At 41.3% G+C, this 25,660-nt stretch overlaps 1 protein-coding gene across 1 annotated transcript in view; it reads left to right on the top strand.

The window, feature by feature from the left end:
* The window catches only part of CACNA1C (calcium voltage-gated channel subunit alpha1 C), a 413,981-nt gene that overhangs the window by 280,905 nt on the left and 107,416 nt on the right, over positions 1-25,660 (top strand). The window contains exon 10 of the mRNA XM_057390048.1: positions 18,430-18,520. Coding sequence (XP_057246031.1) covers positions 18,430-18,520 — 91 coding nt within the window. The remainder of the gene's footprint in view (positions 1-18,429; positions 18,521-25,660) is intronic.

The raw sequence follows: 25,660 nt of genomic DNA, 5'->3' as shown, positions 1-25,660 counted from the left end.
TAAATTCCCTCAGGAATCCCTTTGGCTTGAGTGTTCCGAAGACACTCAAATCCCAMCTACTACCAGTCCAAGCTTACATCACCAAGACTCCAATGCCTTCCTCGTTTTCTTGTGCTTAGCTCAGCTGCCTCATATGCACCTTCAGTGTCTTTCATTCAAGTGCTCTTCAAAGATCATCATTTTCTGTTTCTGGTACAGCATCCTGAGCTCCACAGCTGAATGTTACTTTGTTCAGTGACTAATTAATGTTGACTTTTAAGGTATGGGCCCTGAGACTTTAAGATAAAGATTCACTGAAGTGCACAGAGCAAATCAGGCCTCCTTAAGCTGCTGTGTTAGCTCATTAAGCTTCAGGTGTGGCCTTTGCATCAGTTGTGTTGTACTGCTGCTCAGGAGACACTCGCTGCTGCCTGACCTCTGAGTTATTCACACTGATACTTTAAAGAAGTCACAACAGCTTTTGTTTGCTTCTTTGGTTTTCCCTTGGAAGCTTTTTGGAGGCTTGGGTTGGTTTGTTGTTTTGKTTTTTTTTAATAAAGAGTATCAGAATAGTTCAGAAGTTCGAATAAAATATACTCACTAAACTAGAGACTCAGCTAATGTAAGTTCTGAGATTCAGCAGTTTACRCCATCTGGGCTCTGACCCAGGTAGTCTACCTAAACTGAATCAATTCAAACACACAGAACATATGTTTCCAGTCTCTTCTCTGTCCTTGGCAGCTACAGGGGCAGGATTTTCTGTCTTACTTTGTAGAGAGTCCTGCCTGCTTGTCAGCATGGAAACTGCCTCCTGTAAAGCAGAGGACACAGGGTAGAAGGGAAGAGAAACTCACTTGCATCCCCTTTCAGTTTGACTGCCTGTGACAGTCCTTAGGGCTTCAYTGGTCATGTTTTGCATATGCTGCTGCTTTTCTGGGGCTCTCAAACCTTGCCCAAAATCTTACTGGGTGTTTACAGCCCTTAAGGAAATTATCAAGTCCAAGGATACTAGGGTAAGGACTTTAATGAAGGAAAGGGTGAAAAAGGAAGATGAATGCAGCTGGAGTTTGATAACCTGTGCAGCTGTTAGCTGTTCTCTCCAGAGCAGAGGTCTCAACATTCTGCTGAGGGAGTTCATCATCAGTGGCTGGCCACATGGGTTGATGGACGTTCACAGTACAGGCTGAGTTGATTCCCTGTGTTTTGAGGAAGTACCATGGTTAAGGCAGTTTTTCCATGTTGTTTGCAAACATGGTTTTGCCATTGTAACAGATGTGAGGTGGGAAATGTGAAAAGGCTTCTGGGGGCTGTTTTTGTTGGTTTTGTTCTGTGCCCTTTCCCTGACGCGCCTTCCACATGGGAAGAAATCATTAATTTTACTGAGGAGAGAACATGTCATGTCACAGAACAGCTACTGAATTCAAAATTACATGATAGCAAAGTGAACTGTCCCTCCTGTTGCCACAGTTACTGTGAATTTGCCCTTTTATTTTCCCTTCCTGAGAGTGGTCTGGAATGCATCTGTTGCTGTGGGCAGAAGCAAGAAACCTCAATCCAACCCACATTCTCCTCCTATTGAAATTAATTGGCAAAACTCCCACTGATTGCAGTGGGGTCACAAATATTCTGTGAATGGGCAGGGAGAAGTAATTTGATGTTTCTGAGTGCTCTGGTTTTGTCCTCCCTCTGTTTCCTTCTGTTTCAGTTCTATTTGGTACTGCCATGAGCAGTGAGARTATGACCTCACTCATGTCCACAGAGCCCCTAAAAGTAACAGAGCCCACCGCTTTGTAAAGGCATTCCATGATTGAAGACAATTAATTCTTCTAGTTAAGTCATATCCAATATAGATTCAAGAACTGATTTGCAAGTAGCYTACCTTACTAAAATTTAAAGTCTTATCATTCTTCAAGGCCCTGTTATAATGGAACTGATGGCTGTAGATAATTAAGTTTTCGCATAACGCAGCAGTAAAAAGGCAGTACAAATCAATGTGTTGCCTATCAAAATTGTATAATATTTCAGATGGTATGTTAAATAATGAAAGGTGTGTCTGTACATACAGATTTATGCCTCAGTTAAAGTGGGAATAGTGCACAATTGATGACAAAAAATAAAGAAACACAGGCAGATTCTAAAATATATATAAAAAATTAATCAGATGGAAAAGACATAGTCTTCTATCTTCACCTTCAGAGCATTTCTGTAGTGCCTTAGTGACCTTTGGAAATATTCATTAACATCTGAGTTCACTGCCTCTAAGGAATCAATGGCAACCTAACTTTTTGTGGACTACAGATTTTGTGTTACTCTTAAAACCACCATTACTTGTGAACATCACCATGAGTAGGAAGTAGACCGCATCTAATCACAGGTTTGTGGGAGTCTTCCCTAGAAAAAAAATCTTTTGAGATAGGGAAGAAGTTTTCAGAAGCAAAAGCAAAATTTGAGAAGAAATTGTTACTTCTTGGACCATTAGAGCTTTTGGAAAATCTGTGTCTTTCATGGAAGCACTTTGTGCTTCTGCACATTGGTCCATGAATGAGAACCAGAGAAGATGGTGCTTTGAACAGGAGAAGAAAAGAGTTTTACAACTCTAGAAACAGAAGCCTCAGAAATTTCAACCCAAACAGAGTTCTAATAGTAGCTCTATTGCATACCAAGGATAAGAGCATAACCATCTTTCTCTAAAGGCCCAGGCATTTTAGATTTATCTATCCATTTCCTGTTGACTTGACTTCCTTTTGCACAATCAATTTATGTCCTACAAGGAGACTGTGCTGGTTTCAGTGAGGTTATGTGCCAGATACCCACCATTGACTTGAATGAAAGCTGTCACTAAATCCTTTGCAACCCTTTGGGAAAGTTAGTGATTTTGAGTTGTTGGATGGAGAGCGTCTTGTGTACAGCTCTAATCATAATAGCAAGATAAAAGAGCAGCAACTTCAATTTGTACATTTAGTAATTTCTTACGTCAGCCTGCTCAGTGACCTCTGAACCATGTGCTTAGAATGTACTGACAAGCAAATGGCCTTTTATTTCAGCCTGAAATAAAATATCGTGGTGCTGTGGGATAATRTCTAAGGTAAGGAAGTATATAACAGGATTTTCAAAGACTTTGTTACAGGCTAAAACTTCAGGATGACCTAAAAATCTCTTGGTCCATCTTCTGCAATGAAATTTCATGGGCAAGTGCATAGCTGGGGAATTTACATGCAGAGGGGAAAATGAGAGAGTGGATATTTCCAAGATACCTCTTTTTAGATCCAGCCTTGAGCATCACTGCCTTAAAACTCATGTCGTCTTACTACATGAGCCAAAAGATGCTGTTCTGAGTTAATTTTTGTTTAGCAGAGCATACTTGAACTTGTCTATCAACAGCAAGTTAGTTCATCCTGTATTATTGTAGTTTCATCCAYGGAATTTGTCCCAAAGTGTTTTACATACACGTGGAAGGACATGGATGACCACCCCTTGACAGGCAGGTACAGATATTGTCAGAAAGCAATTAAAAAAAACCCTACAGAGCGCTTGTATGGAATGTAAGATCATCTAAGCAGAAGCTGACAGAGGCACAGTCTGGAAAATGAAACCTTTATCAGTTTAATTCCTCCAATACCAGTTGGTGGCTTGAGAAAGGCATCATAGAACCTGGTTGCGTTCTGCTTTCCACATTTATATACAAGGAAATAAATGCCAGGGTTGTAAAGTGATTTATTATCTGTCAACACCTCATCTAAAGAGGAAGAAAGCACAATCTCTTCTACTTTTATGATTGTCCACTGATGTGGAAAATAATCATCTGGTAACCAAGAAGAGATTAGCTGCAGTGCCAACAATTTGTAGGCATTTCACAAGGGCACCTGATAGGTACTTCACAAGGAGATTAGTAACTGGGATATATGAATTATCTTTCATCTGGAAACAGAGGGACAAAAGAAGTGCTTTTTGGTGTTCACAGCACCAACAGTTTCTTCTAGGGRAAAAAAAAATCCATGTACTCATGTGCAGAGGTTCAAAAACATGGTTTGCTTGGGCAGAAATGACAGCAGCTCCCAGCTGTGTGCTGTGCCCTGTGCATGCCCTGTAGAAAACAGTCCCAGTGGCTTTTTCCTGCCTTGTCATCTTCTGAAGTAGCTCATACACTGTTCTTAATATAAATACTAGAGTTTGAGGACACCTAATAAAAGGCCTTTGTAAATGATAAGTCAGCTTTGTTTTTGTTTGTGGTTCTTCCCAGAGAAGCTCAGGTTGCAAAATGCAGCATGGATTTGTGCTACAGATGTCGAGCTTGAGTCTATAATTAGGGTGCTGCCTAGAAAAAGCTTCTGGGACATTAGTTCTCACATTAGGCTGAATCACTCCTATGGTCCTTAGGCAAAAATCGTACTGAAATTCCTGGGGATTTTGCCTGGGTAAGGACTTGGGCCCCAATCTGTTTCATCCAAGGTCAATAATAAAACATGCAAATGTCAGCACTTGAAAAGGTTGCCCAGTGTGAGGTCTTGGTGTGCCAGAGGCTTCTAAGTGCTCACACATAACTTCAATATTGTGTAACTGGCATCCACCAAAGGGAAAGCATGATCTATTTGGGGTCTGAAATCACTTCCAGTACGGAGTAATCCAGATAGTACTGTTTGCCCAGTGCATAATTCCACTGGCTAAAATGCAGTTGTATCTGGCAAGAATTTGACCCACTGTCTTTACAAGCATGTGGCTTCCATAGCTATACTGAAGGAAATGTGGGATCAGACCCAGACAAACTTTGATATCCTAAAAAGGAAAAGCTACATATATCAGAAAAAAATAAGAGCATTTGTGAATGTTTATAGTGACCCTGCAGGTAGCTGTGGTAGCAGAGTACACAGGACAATGATATTCAGTGATATTGGTGAAAGAAAGTAAAGCTACCATTTCCAAGCATCATTTTCATTGTGTCATTTCTGTGCAGCTGAAGTAACAAAGAAAAAAATCATTTAGAGTGMTTCTGCTTCCACCTTTGCCCCATGTTCCATCAATGTCAACATTTGACTTTTTCCTATTGAATAAAATAAAAAAAATGAGTAGATGTTCTTCCTGACTCTCTTCATATGTTGCTCTCTATTTTTTCATTGTGAGTGAAAAAGTAAGGAAGCAGTAGGTCCTTAGAGAAAAGGAAGGTCCAAGAGGAAATACTGAAGAAAGAAGTTAGTCTTCTGAACAAAGTGAAATTTAAAACTTTGGGGTAKAAATTAAGTTTTAAAATGCTTCATTTACAACATTGATTCTTGAAATATGTATGTGGGGAAATTTGAAGTGGGGTGAATTCTTGTTCTTGTTTCTTAATTAGACTCTTTTGTCTAATTAAGAAAAAAAAGAAAGCTAAATTATGTTCTCGGATTACCCATCCTCAGTGCCAGTGGCACAGGCTCTCACATAATTTTCTGCCCTCTAGAGCAGAAAGAGCAGAATTTGGCCCTGGACTACATCGCATAAGGCATTTCTAGGTTTGAACAGGGTGGTTTTGAACAATTTTCCTTCTCTGGGAATTCAAAGTAATCATGTTAATAATTTTAAGAAATTTCAGTTTCCCCGAATATAAGGATGGTTCACTCCATGTAAATTAATCAAAAGGTCTGGTTTTCTGGTTTTTGTTAGTAATATAATTTAATAACCCAGCCTTTAGCAAAAAGCAGCTTTTAGGTTCATTGTCCTGTAGATTTCACAACTTCCTGGTTTTTCTTTCTTTCTGTCTCAAAGGAAACTTTGATCATAAAACAAAAAGCAAGCAGCCATTTCAAAACCTTCTTCCCCTTCCTTCTCTGCTGATGAGTTACTGCTAGGKTAGGTAAATCCCACCTAACCAAACAAGATGTAAAAACAGTTTTGTTCAAGCCTGCATTTTCTGTCAAAGCACAGTACAGAGAAAATAATTTTTCCTTTGAACAGAGAGCAAAAGAAGAAACTGCTGGTATTCAGGACAAAGCTGTGGCCAATGTAACAACTATAATTCCACAGTAATTTGTTCCAACAGAGCATCAGAAGGCCTGATATAATTTGGTGAAGAGGGAAARTTGTTTCTAGGAATTAGAGAAATTCCCCATTTGGGGAAGATGAGCTRAATTTGGGCATGTGCCTGGCTCCATCAGCCAGCTTCTTGAGTGAGTGCTGGTGAACAGTGACAACTCTGAGATAGCTGATCCTTAGAGAGTCACTGTGATGAGCACCAAATCTCTTTGCCCTTTCTGCATGGGAGAAGGGATGCYAGTGTGGAGACCAGACTCCAAAACTGTGCCAATTTCTGTCCACTGCCTCATTTTTTCCTCTTGCTCCCTTTCAGGCATCAAAGGTTACAGCAATTGTTGGGGCTTCTGTGTTACTGTAGTTTACATCTGGGAAAAAAAGTTCTTCCTCTAAGATCCTCTCTGACCAAAAAATGTTTGAGTTGATCTACACGTGCTCTTGGTCTCTTGCAGCTGAGGATTTGGCTTGTGTTGTTCAACTTACAGGTTTTTCCAGTGCTTCCCTTCCCTGATTCTTGTATTCTGAAGCACAAACAACTTTATATCAAGAACTGCTGGAGTAGTGGTGTGTGATCAGCTACAGCATGTGGAGACTGACATTAATGTTGGTAGGACATTATCTACTGTAAAAGCTATTTGCCTAGCAWAGACTGTCTAGTGAGATAACACCTCTGTTTTTCCTGCTGGAAGAGAGAGTTGGGTTGACATAGGAATTCTCTTACAGTACTATTTTGGTACATAGAAATATCTTTGAAGGTAAGGCTTTAGAGGGAATCATTGTTTATATAGCTAGGGAAGAAACCTTTGTGCAAATAAATTAATCTCTATCTGCCCTGTTGGCAAGTGTTTCTTGAAGCTGTCAAGATTAATCCACTGACACTGTGGTTCTACTTCTCAAGAGAGGACATTAGTGTGTGAGAAAGCTGCCTTTGCTATTCCTTCTGATGAATTACTTTATTTCTCATGGTTAGAGAGGCATAGAAAGCATTCGGTACCAGAATCTCCACAGAAAAATTTTGGAAGAGGTGCCATAAACCCCAAGCKAAATATTCATAGAGCAAGACCATTTTCTGTTTTATTTTTTTAAGCAGATGCCTAAAGTGTGCTCTTAAATCTTCATAAGGACGATTATAAAGTGGTTTTAAAAATTATGGAGTATTCAGCAGTTCCTGAAAATTATGGAGTATTCCTTTCAGTTCCTGCTGAAAGTCAGTAAGAATGACCCATGATCAGTGTTTGGAAAAAAGTTATCATTGCAAATGTAGTCTCAAGAGTCTCTTCACTGAGAAGAAAGCACTGGCGAGCAGGACTGATAGCAGCTGAGATCCTGAGCATTGTTTTGATGTGGTGTGAAGAACTGTCAGGAAGAGAGCCTTGGTGTTCAGAAACGGTAGCTGAGGGACATGAAGCATGTGTTTTGAGTTAGAAACAACTGCTGGGGATGAGAACTAGTTTTATTATAGTAATGTCAGCCAAGATCAGAGCCACAGTGTGTCTGGCACTGTATATACAGAAATTAAAAGTATGTGAATGTATTTCCTTTTTACAGGAAATCAAAACTAGTAAAGATGGGGTTCAGCTGACTAAACAGATTAATGCCAATTTAGACACTTCATCATACCCAAAACCTTCTACCCTGTGAACTAASAGGTCAAGTATAGCAGCTGAGGCTTTTACTTCTGTAGTGTGATAGTTGGAAGGAATATCCCAAATGGGGTGTCAAAAATGTCATCCAGTGCCTCAGAAAAGGCAACTGAGTGTGGTTAGTCTGAAGACATGCAGGAAAAGTTTAGTACACGCAGAACTTTCAACACTGATCTTGTAAGYTTATTGTCTTAAGAGTGTAGGACCCAACTGTAACAGAAATTGTTCTGATATGATGTGCTTTTCCTCCTTGTCTAAGCGTGTATTCATCATGACCGATCTCTTACATATTTTATGTTATAACTTGAAGATTCATGTGCAAGAAGGTAAATACTGAAGCCCTGACCAAGAGGTCTGTTTGGGCAGGGCTCAAAGCAGGAAGCCCCAAAGAGCCCAGGGCAGACTGAGGGATGCATGAGGTGTATTACCAGAGCTCTCCTGGGGAAACTCTCATTTCCACTGCCTTGCCCACCCCTGTCTGCCAGGCATCTTGAGTAGTCCATCACTTGTTTAAGGTGATTCACCAGCAAGCACACCGGGCAAACAAAGATAGCAGTATTTTGTTTTAAATGCATGTAGGGTTAGAATGCTGACCCTGCTGTTGTGCAGGCAGCACAGTGGAGCTGTGCAATGAGCTGTGGCTGACTGGGTATCTGTGACACCACAATGTTCCTGTGGCACAGATCAGAGACAGGGAGTCTTGGAGACATTACACAGCTGAACTGGTTTCTGTGTAACCAAACTRGCAGCTATTGAGCAGATGAGGACAACAGGCAGTTGTGAATGCACCCAGCCCTTTTCAGTGCTTTGGGAGGCCTGAGAAGATTGCAGCAGGACTCTGGTGCAGACACGGCTCTGAGGGAGCAGCAGGCACACCCTCACTCTGTGCCTGCTCACTTCTCCTTATTGGGTGAGGAACTTCCCAGCCACTCAGTACAGTCAGCTAATGGGATAAAAATCTGGCTGTATTTCCTCCTGGAAGAAAAGCAGGTCTCTCCATCCCAGTTATCTCGCAGACAACATCAAGCCTGGAGAGGTGGCGGGGGAAGGAAAGTGCTTCCAACTGAGGAACTGAACTGAAAATAGCTGTGGCACTGAGTCTGCCTGCTGATTACAGCAGCTCTCCTATTGGCAGGATTATAGAGATAAACCAGTAGATTAGAGAATTGGCCTTTCAGATCTTGAGGCCTAAATTCAGCTTTAGTGTGCACAGGTGTTCGTAGGGCTGCTCACATCCTGGTTTCATTTACGAAGTTCACAAACCACAGCGTGGTCCATCTTGCTTCTCCTTTTCCACTTCAGGAAGGGCTGCATTCAGGCTTGTCCTTCTAAATTCAAACTAAAAAGGCCTTGTAATGAACCCCAGGATAGGTAACATAGGGGTCGTTGTMGATCAGGGTGAGGATGTTACTAACTATCTCAAAATCTAGTCTGAAGTAGCAGAAGGGTTAAGCATCAGAACAAGGATGCAGCAGCAGAGCTGTTGGATCCTCACAGATGTACAGATCAAACTGCATGTGTATTATGTAGCTGTTTGAAGAAGCAGGAGCAGAATAACAGGGCTATGCCAGGTCACAAATGACTTGTTTTAACACAGCTGTCTGAGGGAAGCTTGCATAACACCTGCCCACACTAAGCTTAACCCAAGCTGTTGTTATCTGTCCCTCACTCTCCTGCATGCTAGAAATATTTGCAAACCAGGAATCTATTATTTCAGTGCCACTATAAAATGCCTACTTCTTTGAGTCTGGATAATTGACCTATTCTCAATGCCTTGCTCAAGAGATAGGAAAGCTTTAATTACAGGTTTGACAAGCTGACTTTGGGGAAAGACTCTTTAACTTCAATTTTTATTCTTCTCCTGGTGGCAGAGTAGCACACAGCCTGCCCAGCTAGCATGTCTCATGCTTCTGACTCATGATATTGTGATAATAGTGTCTACTATCAGACTAGTCATTATGTTAGTAAAAGTGTCTGAAAGAACACCACATGCAGGAGCAGCTCACAAAATAACAAGCACTTTATTTACTAGACACAGAAGAAATGTAGCAGACTGGGGTTTCAAAACAGAATTTTATGCACATTTCAGAATAGGAGAGGTGAGCTCCATTTCAGATCATGAAGTTGAATAGAATCTGTTCAGAATTATGCAGGAAAACAACCCCAAGGGTCCAGTGCTTTCCCAGAGCCCTGTCTCTGGAGAGACCTAGATTTCACATATGCATCGCTGTATCTGTTGATCAGTGAACTGWATTGCTTGATTGTTTGCCATCAAGGAAGGCATCATCCATAAGCCTCCTCACACATCCCACATGCATCCTGCTATTAGAAAATGTCTGCACTTGCTGAGAATTCATCTCAGTCAGGCACTGTCTGTTCAGATGGACAGGGCCTTGCTGCTGTCTTTTCTTGATAAGATTAATGCTTAAATATTTTAAGCACTACTCCTAAATTGAGTTTTCCCAGATGCAGGGAGCATACACAATTTTTCCAGCTGCAGAGTTATATTTCAAAGACTTTCCTACAGTCTCTTTACCCATGTCCTGGTCACTACCCAGTTGTTCTACCTGTCCTTCGAAACAATATAACCCAATTTTCCCCCTCACGTTCACTTTTTTTTTTTTTAATTTGTTTTTTTGGTATTTTTTTGTGTTGTTCTGCCAACAAGGGCTTCCAGGAGAATAGTTTGCCTCTTCTATACCAGAGAAGATGTACCTTCTCACTGGCACAGTTCCAGCCTAAGGTCCCTGATTGTAGGATTGTACAAGCTTCCTGTGGAGAAAATACCCATTTCAAGCTACCAGGGCATGACTCCCCACCCACTGCACCACCCAAACAGACCCTGCTGTCCTGACCTATTCTCTTATGAGCTCTAGATCACAAACTGTAGGCCACTCACTGAGTTTTCAGGCATCACCCACCTTGAAATGGCTTTTGACAGGCTGGAATGTCATAAAACAGCCAGAGCTGCATCTCAGTCACTTTGAAGCTTAGCAGTCCAGGTGTAGAGCAGACACCTAGACTCCCTGGAGAGATTCTGATGACCTAAGCAGATCAGCATRGAAGTAGCTGCTGTAATTTTCTTGCTTCTCCTGGACTCTGCGGGGAAGATGGATTCACAGGGCTGTGCACTGAAAGAAGATGCTGTTGCTGAAGTAAAGATCCTGATCAGAGTTACCACCGCTTCATGGAGGTGTATATTTGTGAGGGTGGGCAGATGCAGAATTTCCCCCATGCACAGGAATTGCCGAAAGCACATGGGCTGCTTTAAAACCACATTTGTACTTAAACCGATGTCCTGTCTATTTTCACTAATAACAATGCCAGTGAGAAATATTAATAACTTCATGGTCATTAGAGGCACAAAAACAAAGTCAAGTTTTTTGGCTTTTGTTTTCTTTGGGTTTTTTGGTTTTTGTTGTTGTTGTTGTTGTTTGTTTTAGCTGTTTTTATTGTCTTGAGGGCACTTCCTTTGTGGTTAGTTATTTTGTACATGATCAATGTTTGTATCACTTCCCAACACATTATCTACAATGTTTGCAGCTCTTATGCCCCCGTTTCTAAGACGCCTGCAAGACCAGCCTGCAATAATGGAATCCTTCTGATTTTCTAGTGAGATGCTCCTGCTTTTTGTGCCCATTTATCATTTTSTGTGGAGTTGTTTCCAGAGCATTTGGATAGCACTGCTACTTATCCTACGTTCCCTTGCTAAAATCATAAAGAATGAGAGAAAAAACTTGTAGACCTCTTAAAAATGTGCTGTTGTGATTTGTTCTCAAAATGCTTTTGAAAGAGTCATCGATCCTCAGTTTCTTTGCCTTTCCTTCATTTTGTCTCTCCGTCCTTGAATTGCTTCAGAATTCTTTGGGGAATCAGGGAGGCTGCTAAAAACTGTTATACTGACACAAGAAACTTACACTATAAACCATGTCCTGGCAWATAAATGCCTTGCACCTTAGTCGTTGCTCCTAGCAACAATGGCAAACAGTGCAAGTCATTTATCAGACAAGAAAACCAGTTTAGGAGGTCATAGGAGGATCCAGATTCAGAAGAGAGATGTCTTTCAAGGTCTGTTCAGGTAGCACCTGTCACCCTTTGACCCAGCCAATCTGTCCTCCTGCAGCCACAGGGATTGCAAGAGTTAGTTCTGTTGCACTTCCAGGCAGATTCTCTGCATGGAATGGGTTCCTAGAGCAGACTTCGATGTTTGCTGAGCAGCACAAGCAGTTATCTAGGGACACTGCCCCTCTTGCCTTTTCTAGGAGAGTTAGACTCCTTTCTGCAAGGTCTACTTTTGGGTGAGTCTCATGTCCTGTATTACGAGGTGTTTTGAGATACCACAGGCCATGCAAAGAAAAGCTTTGTCCTTCAGGCAGGGATATACAAAGAGATTTTAAGTTCTTCCTTTCAAATACAGAAGAGAGCATGTGTGAGACTGGCAAAGGCTGTCACTTGGCAGGGCCAGGAGTCTGGCTGTGCCYGTTACTTGGTCCTCTGTGCAATTTGCATTCCACTCAGTGGCTGTAATGAACAAATATTTATGGAATGCAGCATATTACTGTCAATATTGCTATAAAAAGAAGGGAAATGGCAGCTGTTCAAACTAGCTGAGGAGTTTGTTACAGTAAAATAAGTTCCAGGAAGATTAATTAGTAGCAAGGTAATGCATTTATAGGTGTGCAGTAATCTGCATGTGGTAATGACAGATCTGTTAATCACAGGCCTGTACAATTAATACATTTCACTCTCTCTGCTGTTCACCTTTTGTAAGGTATAAATTTACGTAGCCTGTGGCTGTATCCCCTCAACAGCATATCGTGTGCATGCACATAAGGTGACCCTCTGGAAGAGGACAAGGAGGAGCTAAGGCTTTTTAAATAAAATATATACTTTTCAATTTATATTATAAAATACATAATTTACCTATGAATGAAACATTTGATGATACAATACTCCATCTCAGTATTGGCAGYGTTCCTACTTTGTGGTGCTCCATTCAGTAAAGTGATGCTACAAAGCATCAGCTTCTGTGGTGCAGTGAAATGCCCAGCCTGGGTTTAGTGTAATCACARGTCTTGTTACCACGCAGTGGCTGTGGTGCCTTTCACTGATTGAAAGATGTTTTTACCAAAAGCCTTTTCCTGTTTGACTGAAGTGGATGCAACTGGCAATCACTTCAAGGCTCTTTATTACTCTGCTTATGTTCTGTGGCTGACCTTGGGAGAGAGTGTGAATCCAGCTCGTTCTCCTTACAGCTGTAGTCATCTGTGCAGAATTAAAAATTAGGTTATACAAAGTGTATATGTTGCGTGTATTTAATGTATTAATATATTTATTCCAAGTATTTTCACAATTTTTCTGTGTATTTTTTACGGTGCTTAATTTATTGACACATTCTGTCTAACTTTGGGAGGTAYGCAACCACCAAGATCCTACATATAGCTCAAGTTCCCTTTCTTCTTCTCCTGGAAAAGCTTTTCTGTCACAGAACTCCTTTTCAAAGCAGAAAACCGCAGAGAATTCCCCAGTCATATCTAGTATATTTTCCTGATAAAATTGGGACATCCAGGGAAAACTAATGTCTTACCTCTGCAGTTTACCTTCTGGRTGCTGCTTGCATTTAAGAACATAGTCACTGATTGTTCCCAAGGTGCTGTGTGCATGGAGCAGAATGAAAGCTGTATCTTATTTAAATTAGTGAATAAGATAAATTGAGTACAGCATTTTCAAAACAGGCAGAAGAGGAAATCTAGGCAATATTCACGTGTTAATTAAAATGAGAGTTCTCCACCAAAAAAATACAAGTCAATTGATATTCTGCCAGCTGCCCATAGACTCATTCATGAAATGATGGGCATGAAAGGCACCACAGGAAGCAGGGTTTTGCTGGAGACAAAGTCATTCACTTGATGCACATWCTGTTAAAGGAAGCAGCCTGGGTATTGCAATTTATTCTTGTGCTTGATGGGAAAAGAAATCTTAAATCCCAGCTGGAGAATTCACAGGACTATTTTGCTCTTTAGATTTGCTTTATAGTTGTGCAGAGTCCCRCTTGGGAGACATTAGCATCAGTAATAACTATAGTAGTTAGCACTTACTGTAATGTGTTTCATCTGCACCTCTCAGAGAGGTTGGCAAGGTGAGTGCAGAATTACAACCCCCCTGTTAGAGACACTGAACAGGTACAGAGAAAAGCTTGGTCATGTGACCAAGGTGACACAAGAACGTGAAATGGTGGGGTAGTGACTTCAGGTCCTTCTGACCTCAAATGCCAGCATGGGCAAAAGGGGTTATTTGGACCCATATTTTGAAAAGTAATTTAATACCAGTAGAAATTGGTGTATTGGAAAAATCACAGTCTGAGTGAGCATATTATAAAAGTCAATTAAGTGTATTGTTGCTCTTTTAAATCTGAAAACCCACTACAAGGCTCTTTCACTACAAATGAACAACTGTTGCAAAGTCACACTGTTTCAAGTCAGGTACCTATCCCAAGGACGTAAAGCAAATGTCTTTTTTTATCCTGTCCCTACAACTGAGGGGCACATCAGTGTGGCATTCAGAAAACTTGTGGTAGGAATTTATCTGTAGCCTAACTCAAACACTTAAATCAGAGAGGTGAAGTCAGGCAATGTGAATAGCCTCCAATCAGTTTTATAATTAATGCCTAGATCTGCAAAGTCATGTAGTAACATGTCCCATTAAAATCCATAAAAAGTTTGTTTTGTCTGTGTCTCTGGAGCTGGGCACCCTTTGCCCAGGCATGATCATATCTGAGTTTTACATCATCACAGTATTAAAGTGAGACTCAGCAAGAAGTGTGACAGCATTATATAATTCATGGAAATAAATCTGAATATCACAATTTATTCTACTTCCAAGATGACAAGCATTTCATAAATGCAAGATGCAACAGCRGTAATGATATTTCCAAACTGGGAAGCAAATATTGTTCTCCAGGTGTGTGAAGGAAAAATCATCTCAGGACTGCACAGAAGGGTATTTGCTTGTGGCAGCTTCCTGTTCTGGTGGTTGGTTGTCTTTTGGCAACCTGCCATCCAATAATTCATTGAGTGCCCCCAGGGCATTTCATTGGRGGTGGGACATATGTTAGTCCAAGAGTAGAGCTGGTATCGTGCTCGATGCCAGTGACATGGAACAGAGGCTCTCAAAGGGTCTTGCACATCTGTCTAGTCAGTCACAGACCACAGACTCTGCTCTTATTTTTCTCTGTTGGGTCTCAGGGCTGGAATTAACATAGCATTTTTCAGATTTGTTTATAAGATAGCTGCTATATAGCTTTTGTTGGTGCTTTAACTGCTGCAGGAATGCTATGTAAATTATGTGAAATTGGTGTTTAGGTAGTCCAGGAGAAAAAGTCCACATTCAGTGATGAGCCACACTGTGGCAAATCATAAGAAGTGCAAAGGCTTCAGAAGGAACTGGAGRAGGAATATCAAACCTATTGGTTCTTATGTTTTGTGCTCTGTTGAAACCATGAGATACTTGCCTGCCTTTAAAAAGTTGTTTCATTTCCCTTAAAAAAAAATTGCTTTCTATGCTACCTAGAGGATATGGAACTAATGGAGATTTCACAGTGGGTAAGGGATACAATGATAAATCTAAAAAAAGGAAGTTCCCATGTAAGCAACCACCATGATTTTGTATCTGCCTTTGCATCTGTTTTGCTTTTGTCTCAACTCCCAAAATTGCAGGGAGGAAGTGGCTATTGAGATGGTGTTGTCTGTATGCCACAGTCCTAAACACAACTCTGGTCTGGACTTGAGCCCACCATTTGGGAAAAACATCTCTTCCTGATTAAAACATTCCTGTGGTGGATTTACCACCAGCATTATTGGTACATGGTTCCAGTCATTAATTGCCTGGACTGCAAAAAATGCCTGCCTTGYTTTTAGACTGGAGCCAGGGTGTGGACACAGGGTCTGGGTTCTCTGAGAACTGAGTCAGATAAGAAAGCTATCTGGGCTGTATTAGTCTGCTTCCTCTCATGTTCAGCCCCAGTTYATGCACAACTCTTCTGCAGCATCTTCTGTTTTGTAACCTGACCTGAATGAACCTCATAGAACTGCACACCTGATTATCCTCTGGTATTGAAGGTGTTGTGAGGTGCTAGGTGACGTGATTGTGCTTCTGAGAGCACACAGCACTGGGGAACACAGGCCTAATCTCCTTTCTGTCCTGACCTTTATCCTCTAGAGCATCGTTCCTCTAATGCATCATACCATCCTAATATTTTTGATTACTCTTAACATTTTCCATCAGTGCAGAATAAGCACCTGTGAGGTGGTGCCAGCAAAGTGATCCATGGGGTCCTTTCAGCCCATGTACCACTGCACCTGCATCTCTCAYTTCACTGAAGTTTGACTTTCTGCATCAGTAAAGTCAGGGAAGTATGAGGTACACTCTTAGATGTCTCTGGGATATGRCCCATAAACTGAAATTCATTAACTTCATGTTCTCAAGAGCTGGATATAAATAAATAACAGAAAGCAAATGAGAGTTATTGTGTGATGATTTGTTAGTGATATTTCATATCTCTGTATACCTTTGTTTTACATTTTGCATTTTTAATTCACGTGATGAAGTTTTCAGACAGAAGTGGATATCATGTGTAAGCTGAGTTCCTTGGTTTTTTTCTTTTGCCTGTCACTGGCTGCATGTTCTCTGTTGATGTCTTGTTCCTGGTACTTGACACTGACCATCTTGTCTGTGAAAGGAAGCCCTCCAGCTGGTTTGCCTGATGAGAAGAAAGGAAAGTTTGCTTGGTTTAGTCACTCTACAGAAAGCCATGGTAATGTTCCACTGCACTCTGTGTCTACACTGTGTATTTCTGTGTGTCTGTGTGTCTGTATATGTCTGTGCAGACTGGCAAATAATACAGCTTCGTATTCTCCTGCATGTGTGTGCCTGGCTTTGTCTATTGCTTGTGCAGTGCCCTCTTCATGCACTCAGGATGACAGGCTGCTCTGCAAATCAATCTCTTGCTAATGTGTTCGATTTTTTTTTTATTTGCAAATAAACTCWAATGTATCTTGAAAGTGTTTTACCTCATCTTCCAAAATGACTTGCAAAATATCAGCATTTTGGCTTTTTTCCTGCAGGGCTTAGTCTGGACAAAAAATTTCAATTATGAGTGTTGTTTTTTTCTCACAGCTTACTTGACTGTTTCATGTATATCAGAACATGAATTCAGTTTATTCCTTAATTTGTCTTTCCAAATAGACTAGATTATTAAAACATCTGTCTTCATAAAGGATCAGGCACCACTGGAGTACGGTATTTCACAGTTCTGTCAAGAGTGCTAGAGAGTCCATTTTTTCATATGGTCCTAAGAACACAATACAAGAAATTTAGATTTCCCAAAAAGTGTATTGGAGGTATGTGAATTGTTGTGATGGGATGAAAGAAAGGTAGTTCATTTTGAGGGACACTTCTGCCATAAGGCCTTCAAAGCAGGAACCCAGAACATTTTTGGAAGGACCTCCTGATGTCTCTTCAGCCCCTGAAAGAAGACCACGCCTCCCTGAGCATCTGCCCAATTGAAATGCAGAAYCAATTTCCTCTACATTGCCTCGTTTTGCACCAATGATCAACAAATAGACATATTCTTATTATTGAGTTACAAATTCCTACAGACTATTAGAAATCTCTCCAACAGCTAATAGCACACGTTCTCAAGTCTCATCTGAGATATGTATCCAACAGCCAGTACAGGTTATGTTCTGAAGTTCTGCCAGGCTCCTGGGAGATCTGTTTAACTCCTCCATCATTCAGTCTTAAGTATAACTTTTTCATTTGTTTTGTGTATTTGAAGAGGGGTGAGGACAGAACAGGACACATATTAGATCCTATCCAGTTCCCTAACTTCAGTTGAATGATTACATATAAAGTGTTATTGGACTTTATGTAAGAGCCATGAGCAACTGGGGAAATTAAAATGGTGCGGGTTTGAGGGGGGTTTTACGATCTGTAGAAGCAAATAAAATCTTGAGGTTTGATAAGAGCTAGAAACAGGTTCTTGAATCTAGATGAGAGGGGTTCACACCTAAGGTTGCTTTCATTTGATGTTTRCTCCATGATACTTCTGTAAAAGCCTAGGAGATTCTGTCCAGTTCCTAGTTGTGAGTGTCCACATAAAAGCTTCACCACAGTCCATATTCCAGCTCTTTTTTTTGTAATATCTGAGTGGGTCAGAGAGCCTTAATTTCCCTCATATAAGTCCAGTTTATAGGTGTAAGGTTGAATCAAGTTAATGTTTGTGTATGACAGATGAACCATCAGTATTCTTTATGTGGTATTTGCTGTCAGACAAACAGAAGCTGCTTATCTGCATGCATCTCAATCCTGATACCTTTTATTTGTATTCTACTCATTGCCCAAAATATTGGYGAAGGCAGTAAGGCAGTTGGGCTGCTGCAGGTAAGGAGGCGGRTTTTTTAAGTGTTCCATGGAATCAAACAAAAGCTTCTTGATGGATTTGTCAAGTTCTTTACTTTTCAGTGGTTCTCATTCACAAAATTTCCAGGAACTGACTCTGAAAGAAGGAGAACAGCTGCTTTTCCTCTTTACTTTAGCATCTGAGTAACTTGTRTGTTCTTCAAGTCTACCTGCCCAGCCTCCTTTGTGCAGGGAAGCACTAGACTTGCTCTGCAAATTGTTTAATTTCAGGAGCTGCAGCTGAGAGTCTTTTCATGAAGCCAGTTCCTTCAATCATGGAGTCACTAACAGATGTGCCAGGTTCTAATGACCATCCCTCTCTTTTTCTTCCCTTTGACTCTTGCAGTGAGCATGCCCACCAGCGAGACAGAGTCTGTGAACACCGACAACGTCCCTGGGGCAGATATGGAAGGCGAGAACTGCAGTGCAAGGCTGGCGTGAGTACCTGCACACAGATAATGTGTTAGGGGCTGGATTGAACTGGGGAGGAATGCCAGGGGAAATGTCAGGCTTTTTAATATGGAGAAAATCCCACAGCAGGTGAAAGGAGAGGCTGCAGACCTGTTGATCCAGGTTATTTTAATTACAATGTAAACTCATTGTGGACATTAATGAAGAGCCTCTGGTTTTACACAGATGTAAATAAAGGACAACACTCAGGATAAACAGATCTGGTTTGGTGTAATAGGTAAAAGAGGAACTGGTGGATAACAGTGTTCTTATTTTAAAATTTCATTTTGTGATAGACTTTCAAAACTAGTATATGTAGACTGAAGATTGTAAATGACTGGTCTGTTTTAATTTTTCTAAATGTTCTTGTACACTTTACAGTGTCTCGTAACAGAAATACATTGATGATAACTCCCATTCTGCAAACTGAAATACACCCTTCAAACGCTGAACAGAGTACTGTAGTGATAAAGAAATGCAACAATTAGGAGCAATTAATGTCTCCTTGAAATTGCACCATTGTAGTTAGTGGAGATGCTCAAGAATGTGTGAGATAGCAGTTAGGAAATGCCATAATATGTGGCATATTTTTTAGCCTTGCAGAGAGCAAGAATAGGCAAGAGGAGTCCTTTATTCCCTTTCCCACTACATAAGCTAGAATTATGGGCATTATGCTGTGGGGCAATGCATTATTCCCTCCAATTTTCCTTAAACATGACCRAAACAAGTGCTATAGCTTGTACCATGCTGGAGTATTTTGGGGCTCTGTTCTGTCCTGGGAGCTACCTTGATCCCTTGGGTGTTGCTCAAATGGACCAGATGGGTTCCATCCTTTGGTGATGAGGGAGCTGGCTCCGTCATTTATCATCAGTCCTGGCTCACCAGGGAGGGCCCAGATGACTGGAAGCTGGACAATATGACATCCATCTCTAAGAAGGACGAAAAGGAGGATCCGGGAAACTACAGGTTGGGAACACAGTGGCTGGACAGGCAGAAAGGGACCTGGGGGTATGACTGACAGCAGTGGAACATGAGCCAGCAGTGCGCCCATGTGGCCAAGAAGGCCGGTGGCATCCTGGCCTGTATCAGGAATAGTGTGGCCAGCAGGAGCAGGGCAGTGCTTCTTCCCCTGTACTCAGCACWGGTGAGGCTGCACCTTCAGTCTGGTGTTCAGTACCAGGCCCCTCAATTTAGGAAGGATGCTGAGGTGCTGGAGAGAGTCCAGAGAAGGGCAACAAGGCTGGTGAAAGGTCAGGAGCACAAATCCTACTAGGAATGGCTGAGGGAGCTGGGAGTGTTTAACCTGGAGAGGAGGAGGCTAAGGGAAGACCTTATCACTCTACAAATACCTGAAAGGAAGGTATAGCCAGGAGGGGTCGGCTCTTCTCCCAGGCAACCGTGAGAGGATGAGAGGACAGTCTTAAACTGTGCTAGGGGAGGTTAAGGCTGGATATTGGTAAGAAGTTCTTCACAGAAAGGGTGAATTGGACATTGGARTGAGCTACCTGGGGAGCTGGTGGAGTCACTGTTCCACGAGGTGTTTCAGCAAAGACTGGATGTGGCRCTTAGTTCCATGGTCTTGTTGACAAGGTGGTGTTAGGTCATAGGCTGGACTTGATAATCTCAAGGGTCTTTTCCATCCAAGTAATTCTGTAATCTGCATTAAAAGATGTGATATATAGAATATATTGTAATTTCAATCTTTGCTTTTCTTTAAGAGTCGGTCAGTGACTTACAAGCCCTCAGAAAAATTATTTGTGATCGCTTTCCTTCACCTGCCTGCTGTTGTGAACCAGCTGAGTGTTTTAGTTTAGATTACGAACACTTTTCTGCCAGAACCAGGCTAGGAATATTCACAGCACTGGGGCAGTTGTAGCCCTTTTTTTGGCGCTACATAAAGTTGCTTGTGCTCTTGGCACATTATAGAAAGCATCAGCTGGATCCAGTTTAGACAAGCTGCTATATTCTGCAGCTATGGTTCATAGAATCACACARTGGGTCAGGTTGGAAGGGACCACAGTGGGTCCTCTGGTTCACTGACCAGAGCGGCAGCCAAAGCTGACCCGAACCTTCACATCTCCAACAAAGCCTTTCCTGTTTGTCAGTGCAAGGCTGAGCAGCACACCATTCCTTGTGGGAACTCCACTGCCTGTGGTGGGAAGTTGTCATCATTACTTTGCTGGAGCCTTCTGGATTGTTTGTGCTTTGCTGTGTTGCTTCTCCAGGATATGTCAAAGTAGTAAAGTCCCTCACAKGGTGGACACAGTGCCAAAAAGAATGGCAACAGTTACTCTAAGGTCTCATATATTTTTAATATTACAGCTTGCATTCATTTAATGTTCTTAATCCCAAAGGATCCTAAAGCACTTTATGAACTGTAAATGCAGGGATTGTTTTCACAGCGTTACAGTTCAGCCACCTTCAGGGTAAAATGTTACAGGTGTTTAAAAACAGGCACAAGTGTTTAAGGAGTTGTATGAGGGATAGCTTGTTTTGCACTGAAACTGCATTGGGAATTTAGGCAACCCGAACATAATTATCTTAGCTGGAATGTGGCCAGGAGAGCTGAAGTTAAAACCCAACTCTAAACGTAATCATGACTTAGAATGGAGTTTACTTAAAATAGCCCAGTGTGCTCACAGGAGGATGGCAGTACCCTGATTTGGCATTAGGAGAAGGGATGGCTAAGTCCAAAATATTTTAGGGAAGAGGGCATAGGAAAATTACAGGAAAACAGAGCTTTATTTCTTCTTCTCATGTTGTAAATGTTTGAACAGGGCCCAAAGTTTCACCCAAGCAGGACATATCAGATTCAGAGAGATGAACAGTTTCCTTGCCACTTTTCACTTCATTTGAAATGGATGATGTATAGTAGGCAAATTGAAGTCTGTTATTGAGAAGGGGATTTTTACCCAAGGACAGAGTAAAAAAAGTTGAGATCCTCAAGGCCTTCCTCAGATTGCTTTTCATCTCTAAGAGATGGATAGGCTCCTTTCTCCATGAAAATGGATGGCTGTATCATTGAATATGAATTTCTGGAGTGAGATACATATTTTGCCAATGCTTCCTGCTTTTGTAAAATGTTTGTTTAAACTTGTGGATCTGCAAATTCCTTAGTTATGTGCCAATTCAGGCCTGCCTTTGGTTCTGAGGCTTGAAATCCTTTCTGGTTTCGTTTGTTACTGTATCACACACTTAGGCAGACAAAGAAACCAGCTTTGAGGATTTCAAGAAGTATTCAGTACTCTTCTGTTTATWGAGTCCTCATTTAAACCTCCCATAGGCCAATATTCCTTCTGGAACATACAAAATGTAAGCAAGGATTTATTTGAATTAGTATTTATTTTTCATTGGAATCTGACTGAGAATCAGAATTTGGCCCRGTCTTCAAGAGTAGTGAAAATTCATGTGGGAAGTCAATTGAGCTTTTCAAAAGAGGTCCTCATCAAGTACTAGAGATTTTGAGTAAGCATTAATAATTATAGTTGTGTCATCCTGGTTTGCCCTAGTTGAAGAWTAGGCCTGGGCTTCTGAGCAGTCACCTACTCTCTGGTTTTACAGTTGAAATGGTTAACCAGGATTTTTGTCCAATTAGTGCATTTCATGTATTGCAGGCAAGTCTCAATATTTTTAYCAGCATTCTAAAATCACCCGTGGCCAGGAGTCCCCATTGCTTTGCTATAATTTCACTTTTTCCCAGAGAGCAGAGGCTGCTCTGGGCAGGCTGCATCCAGACAGTATGGAAGCAACATAGGGCTTTAAAGTCAAAGGCAATATATTTATTTATTTATTTATTGGCATTTAACCATCCCWGCACCACCACTGCAGTTATAGGCTGGGCTTGCCATCAAAATGCACTCATGATAAAAAGATAAAGAACCCAGGAGACTGAAAGAAAGTTTTTGCATTGAAGGCAACTTAGAATTACTCGGTATTCTTTCTGTTCTTTTTAAAAGCTGTAGAGTTTTGAAAGGCTGGTTCTGTGAATGACAGAAAGATCTGCTTGAGAAGGCAGGCTCAAATGTGCCTTTTGGAAAGGGAGATCTTCCCTGACAGCCTTTCTCAGCTCCACAGAGACATATGCTATGCGAGATCAGGAGAGTACCTCTCAAACACAAACTATTTCCTGCTCATGAATTGTCTCAGAGAAGCTTTTATTTCACTAGCATCCATACTATAGAAACTGCCTCCATCAACTGTCCTGTCTGGAGTATTGCCAGCCTTCAAACCAGCAGGAGTTTCAAGAAAAATCTAACATCTAATCTCTCTTCACTTGTTGTGTAAATATRATTTGTTACAAGTTTAACAAAACAAAACCAATTTAATTCATATTAACTCCTGGTATAATTCTACTGGCAAACCGGAGTGCTGTGGCACAGTGCAGTTCCCTTCCTAAGGGTATTCACTTTATCAGGCATCTGAATTTAAAAATGGTTTTGTAGGGTTCCACAGGACATTGAAAAGCATCCTGAAATTTCCACAGTGTATTATTCCTGTCATGGTATTGCCTTGTACTGAGCTGACATCGGCCCTGCAGTAGGAGCACAACAGCTTTTATTCTCAAGGACAACGTTTGGAAGTGGAACTTACCTTACTTTGATGTGTCACAGCTTTCATGACCTATTGCCTCAGGGAACAAAGAAACATGTTTCCTCTGCAGCAGGCATCAGTGGGATAAACCCAGAACCAGGASCAGTGGGGTTCTATTTACAGGATATCCTTACACCCAGGGCTTCCCAACAGCAAATAATTTCCCTGAGCCTCTGCAGTTACTGCTGTGCAGGACTCAGATTCCTGAGGACAGGCTRTTGCTCATAATCAGGAGTAATCTGGTCTGTGCAGGGTGTCAGCATATATAATCTTCCAATACAAGCAGAATGTTAATTTTCTAATACAACCATACAGATCTGGAGAGCCACAATAGAGCTTGCTTTTATACATATGCATTAGCTAAAAAAAGACCTTTGTGGAAACTAATGCTCCACAGAGCTTCAATAGAAAAATGAAGCACTTGAGCTCAAAGGGAAAGAGAGCTTAAAATTATCTGCTTTCATTGAAACAATAACCCACTTGGCATTTTCGCCTTGGCCAGGATTTCCATACATATGGGGAACAGTTCAATTGCTTTTCTACCAAAGACAGTTCAAACAATAAAACAGGATAAACCAAAATGAACAACCTACACTGGCTTTCCAGCTGAAAAACAGTGTGTCCTGAAAATTCTATGAACAATGGAARCTCTCCCTGGCAGCTGAATGGTCAGTGATTTTTTTCCCTTGGAGGTTTTCTGGCATGGAAAATTAATTCCTATGCAGTTCTTGCAATAATCGGCATAGGAGCCAGTATAAAGGTAAAAGTTTTCTTGCAAGTTTGCTGTATTGCTGCTGGTTTTCACTGTATGAGAAGATGGACTTCTTGTGATGTGATGGAACCAAAGTTCCCRTAACATCAGGAGCAGTGGGAAGAAAAGTCTGCCTAAAGCTCTGAAGCCACTGCTGACTTCAACAGGAAAACTCACAGGATAAACCCTTATGTGTCAGTCTCAGCTACTGCTCTCCGATTTATTATGAGCAAAGTTCTTTTAATATTCAAAGTCAGCTCTAGGTGTGTGTCTAAAGGACAGTAACATGCCCTAATGGAAGAGGAATTATCTTTCTGCTTCAGATTCTGTGACAGGCCTTTCCTGTAACTTGCCACAGGGAGAGTAAGATTATTTACTGAATGCTTAAGTGCTGGCCTATTTTCCCAGCCTGTAAGAGAGCCTGTTGAATAGTAAACCAACTCAATTTTATGCTAGACAGTTCCAATTTTCTTAAAGATATTCTGTAGATTCTTACTGCTGCTGGCCAACAACCACCTCTTAAAATCAGCATCACTCCCATCAGGTCCCATGCTCTCCAGTGCCTCTGCAAGGACAAGAATGTAAAAAAAGAGACAAGAGGTGTCACTGTGTGAACTCTACTGAAATCCAGTAGATTTTAAACAAGAGTTTCTTGAGACATTCTGGAGTTGGATGCAAATGGAGACACTCTTCCAGTGGCATAAACATCCCAGGTTATCAGGGATACAAGAGATCCATGTTTAAACTCAGCAGAGAATCTGGTCCACTCTGAACCCATTAAGTGCCAGCTTGGAGTGTCACAGACGTTGTGGCAAGGCCCTAAATCCAGACTATTTGACAGCCCCTAGTGATGCCATAAAAGTTTTTTCATATGTGACATTGGTAAGCCAAGTTCTGAAAAAAAATCTTAATCATAAGAGTCACTTGAAAAATGTATTTCAGATTCGTGCATGTTTTCAGAAACATTTATTATACAGTTTCTTTCCCAAATTCCATTTCGCTCTCTGATTCTACCTCTAAATATAAATGTAATCCTCCTTCCTTGTCCTGTTCTAAATATGTAGCACACCCACATGTGATAAAGCCTTCTGCCATAGCAGTAAGGCAAGGTGGAGGGAGGGGGATGAAGGCTGTAGGTAACCTGTGGGAGCACTGAATGCACTTGGCTGCTGTTCATAATGCTCCAAAGATATAATTATCACATGCATGATGAGTACTACACCTGCTGCATCTCTTTTGCTTAAATAAATAAAAGAATCCAGTGCTGCCTCACTGGGAAGCCATTAACCAGAGAAGACACCAGAAGATTTTGCACTCCCTGTCCTTTCCCTTCCACCTTTCTCTCTCTTTCACTCTCGCTTTCTCTCCCCCTCTGCCCCTGCCAAACTTTTCCTATCAAAATCCTCACCACCTCCTTTCCAGTGCTTAGCTTGCTGTTTTGTTGTAATTTTTCCATATTTTCACTTCCCATCTTTGAGCCTTCTTTCCTGTTGCCTGTAAATCTGATCCATTACAGTTTGTAGGCAGTGCTTATCAAGCCAGAATTCTCAGTGAGAAGCTGGGATAGCTTTAACATTAAGGATGTGCTTCGTAGGTGCTTCACTTGGCATCCTTGCTAGAACTTGCTTTGTCTCTGCAACATAATTTAACATTCTGCTCCACCAGTGCATTATTTCTTTTTTCTCAAGAGTCTTGCACATGTCTGCYCAGTGTGTGGCCTAGACAAGCTGCCTGTGACACAGCAAGAAYGATGTATTTGGTGAAAAGGCTTTTATTTTTGTCGTGG

The sequence above is a fragment of the Malurus melanocephalus genome, unplaced genomic scaffold (genome assembly GCF_030028575.1).
Source record: "Malurus melanocephalus ecotype Western Australia unplaced genomic scaffold, MMel_1.1 scaffold_22, whole genome shotgun sequence".
NCBI classification, from domain to species: domain Eukaryota; kingdom Metazoa; phylum Chordata; class Aves; order Passeriformes; family Maluridae; genus Malurus; species Malurus melanocephalus.
This window is presented reverse-complemented; position numbering and strand designations above follow the sequence as displayed.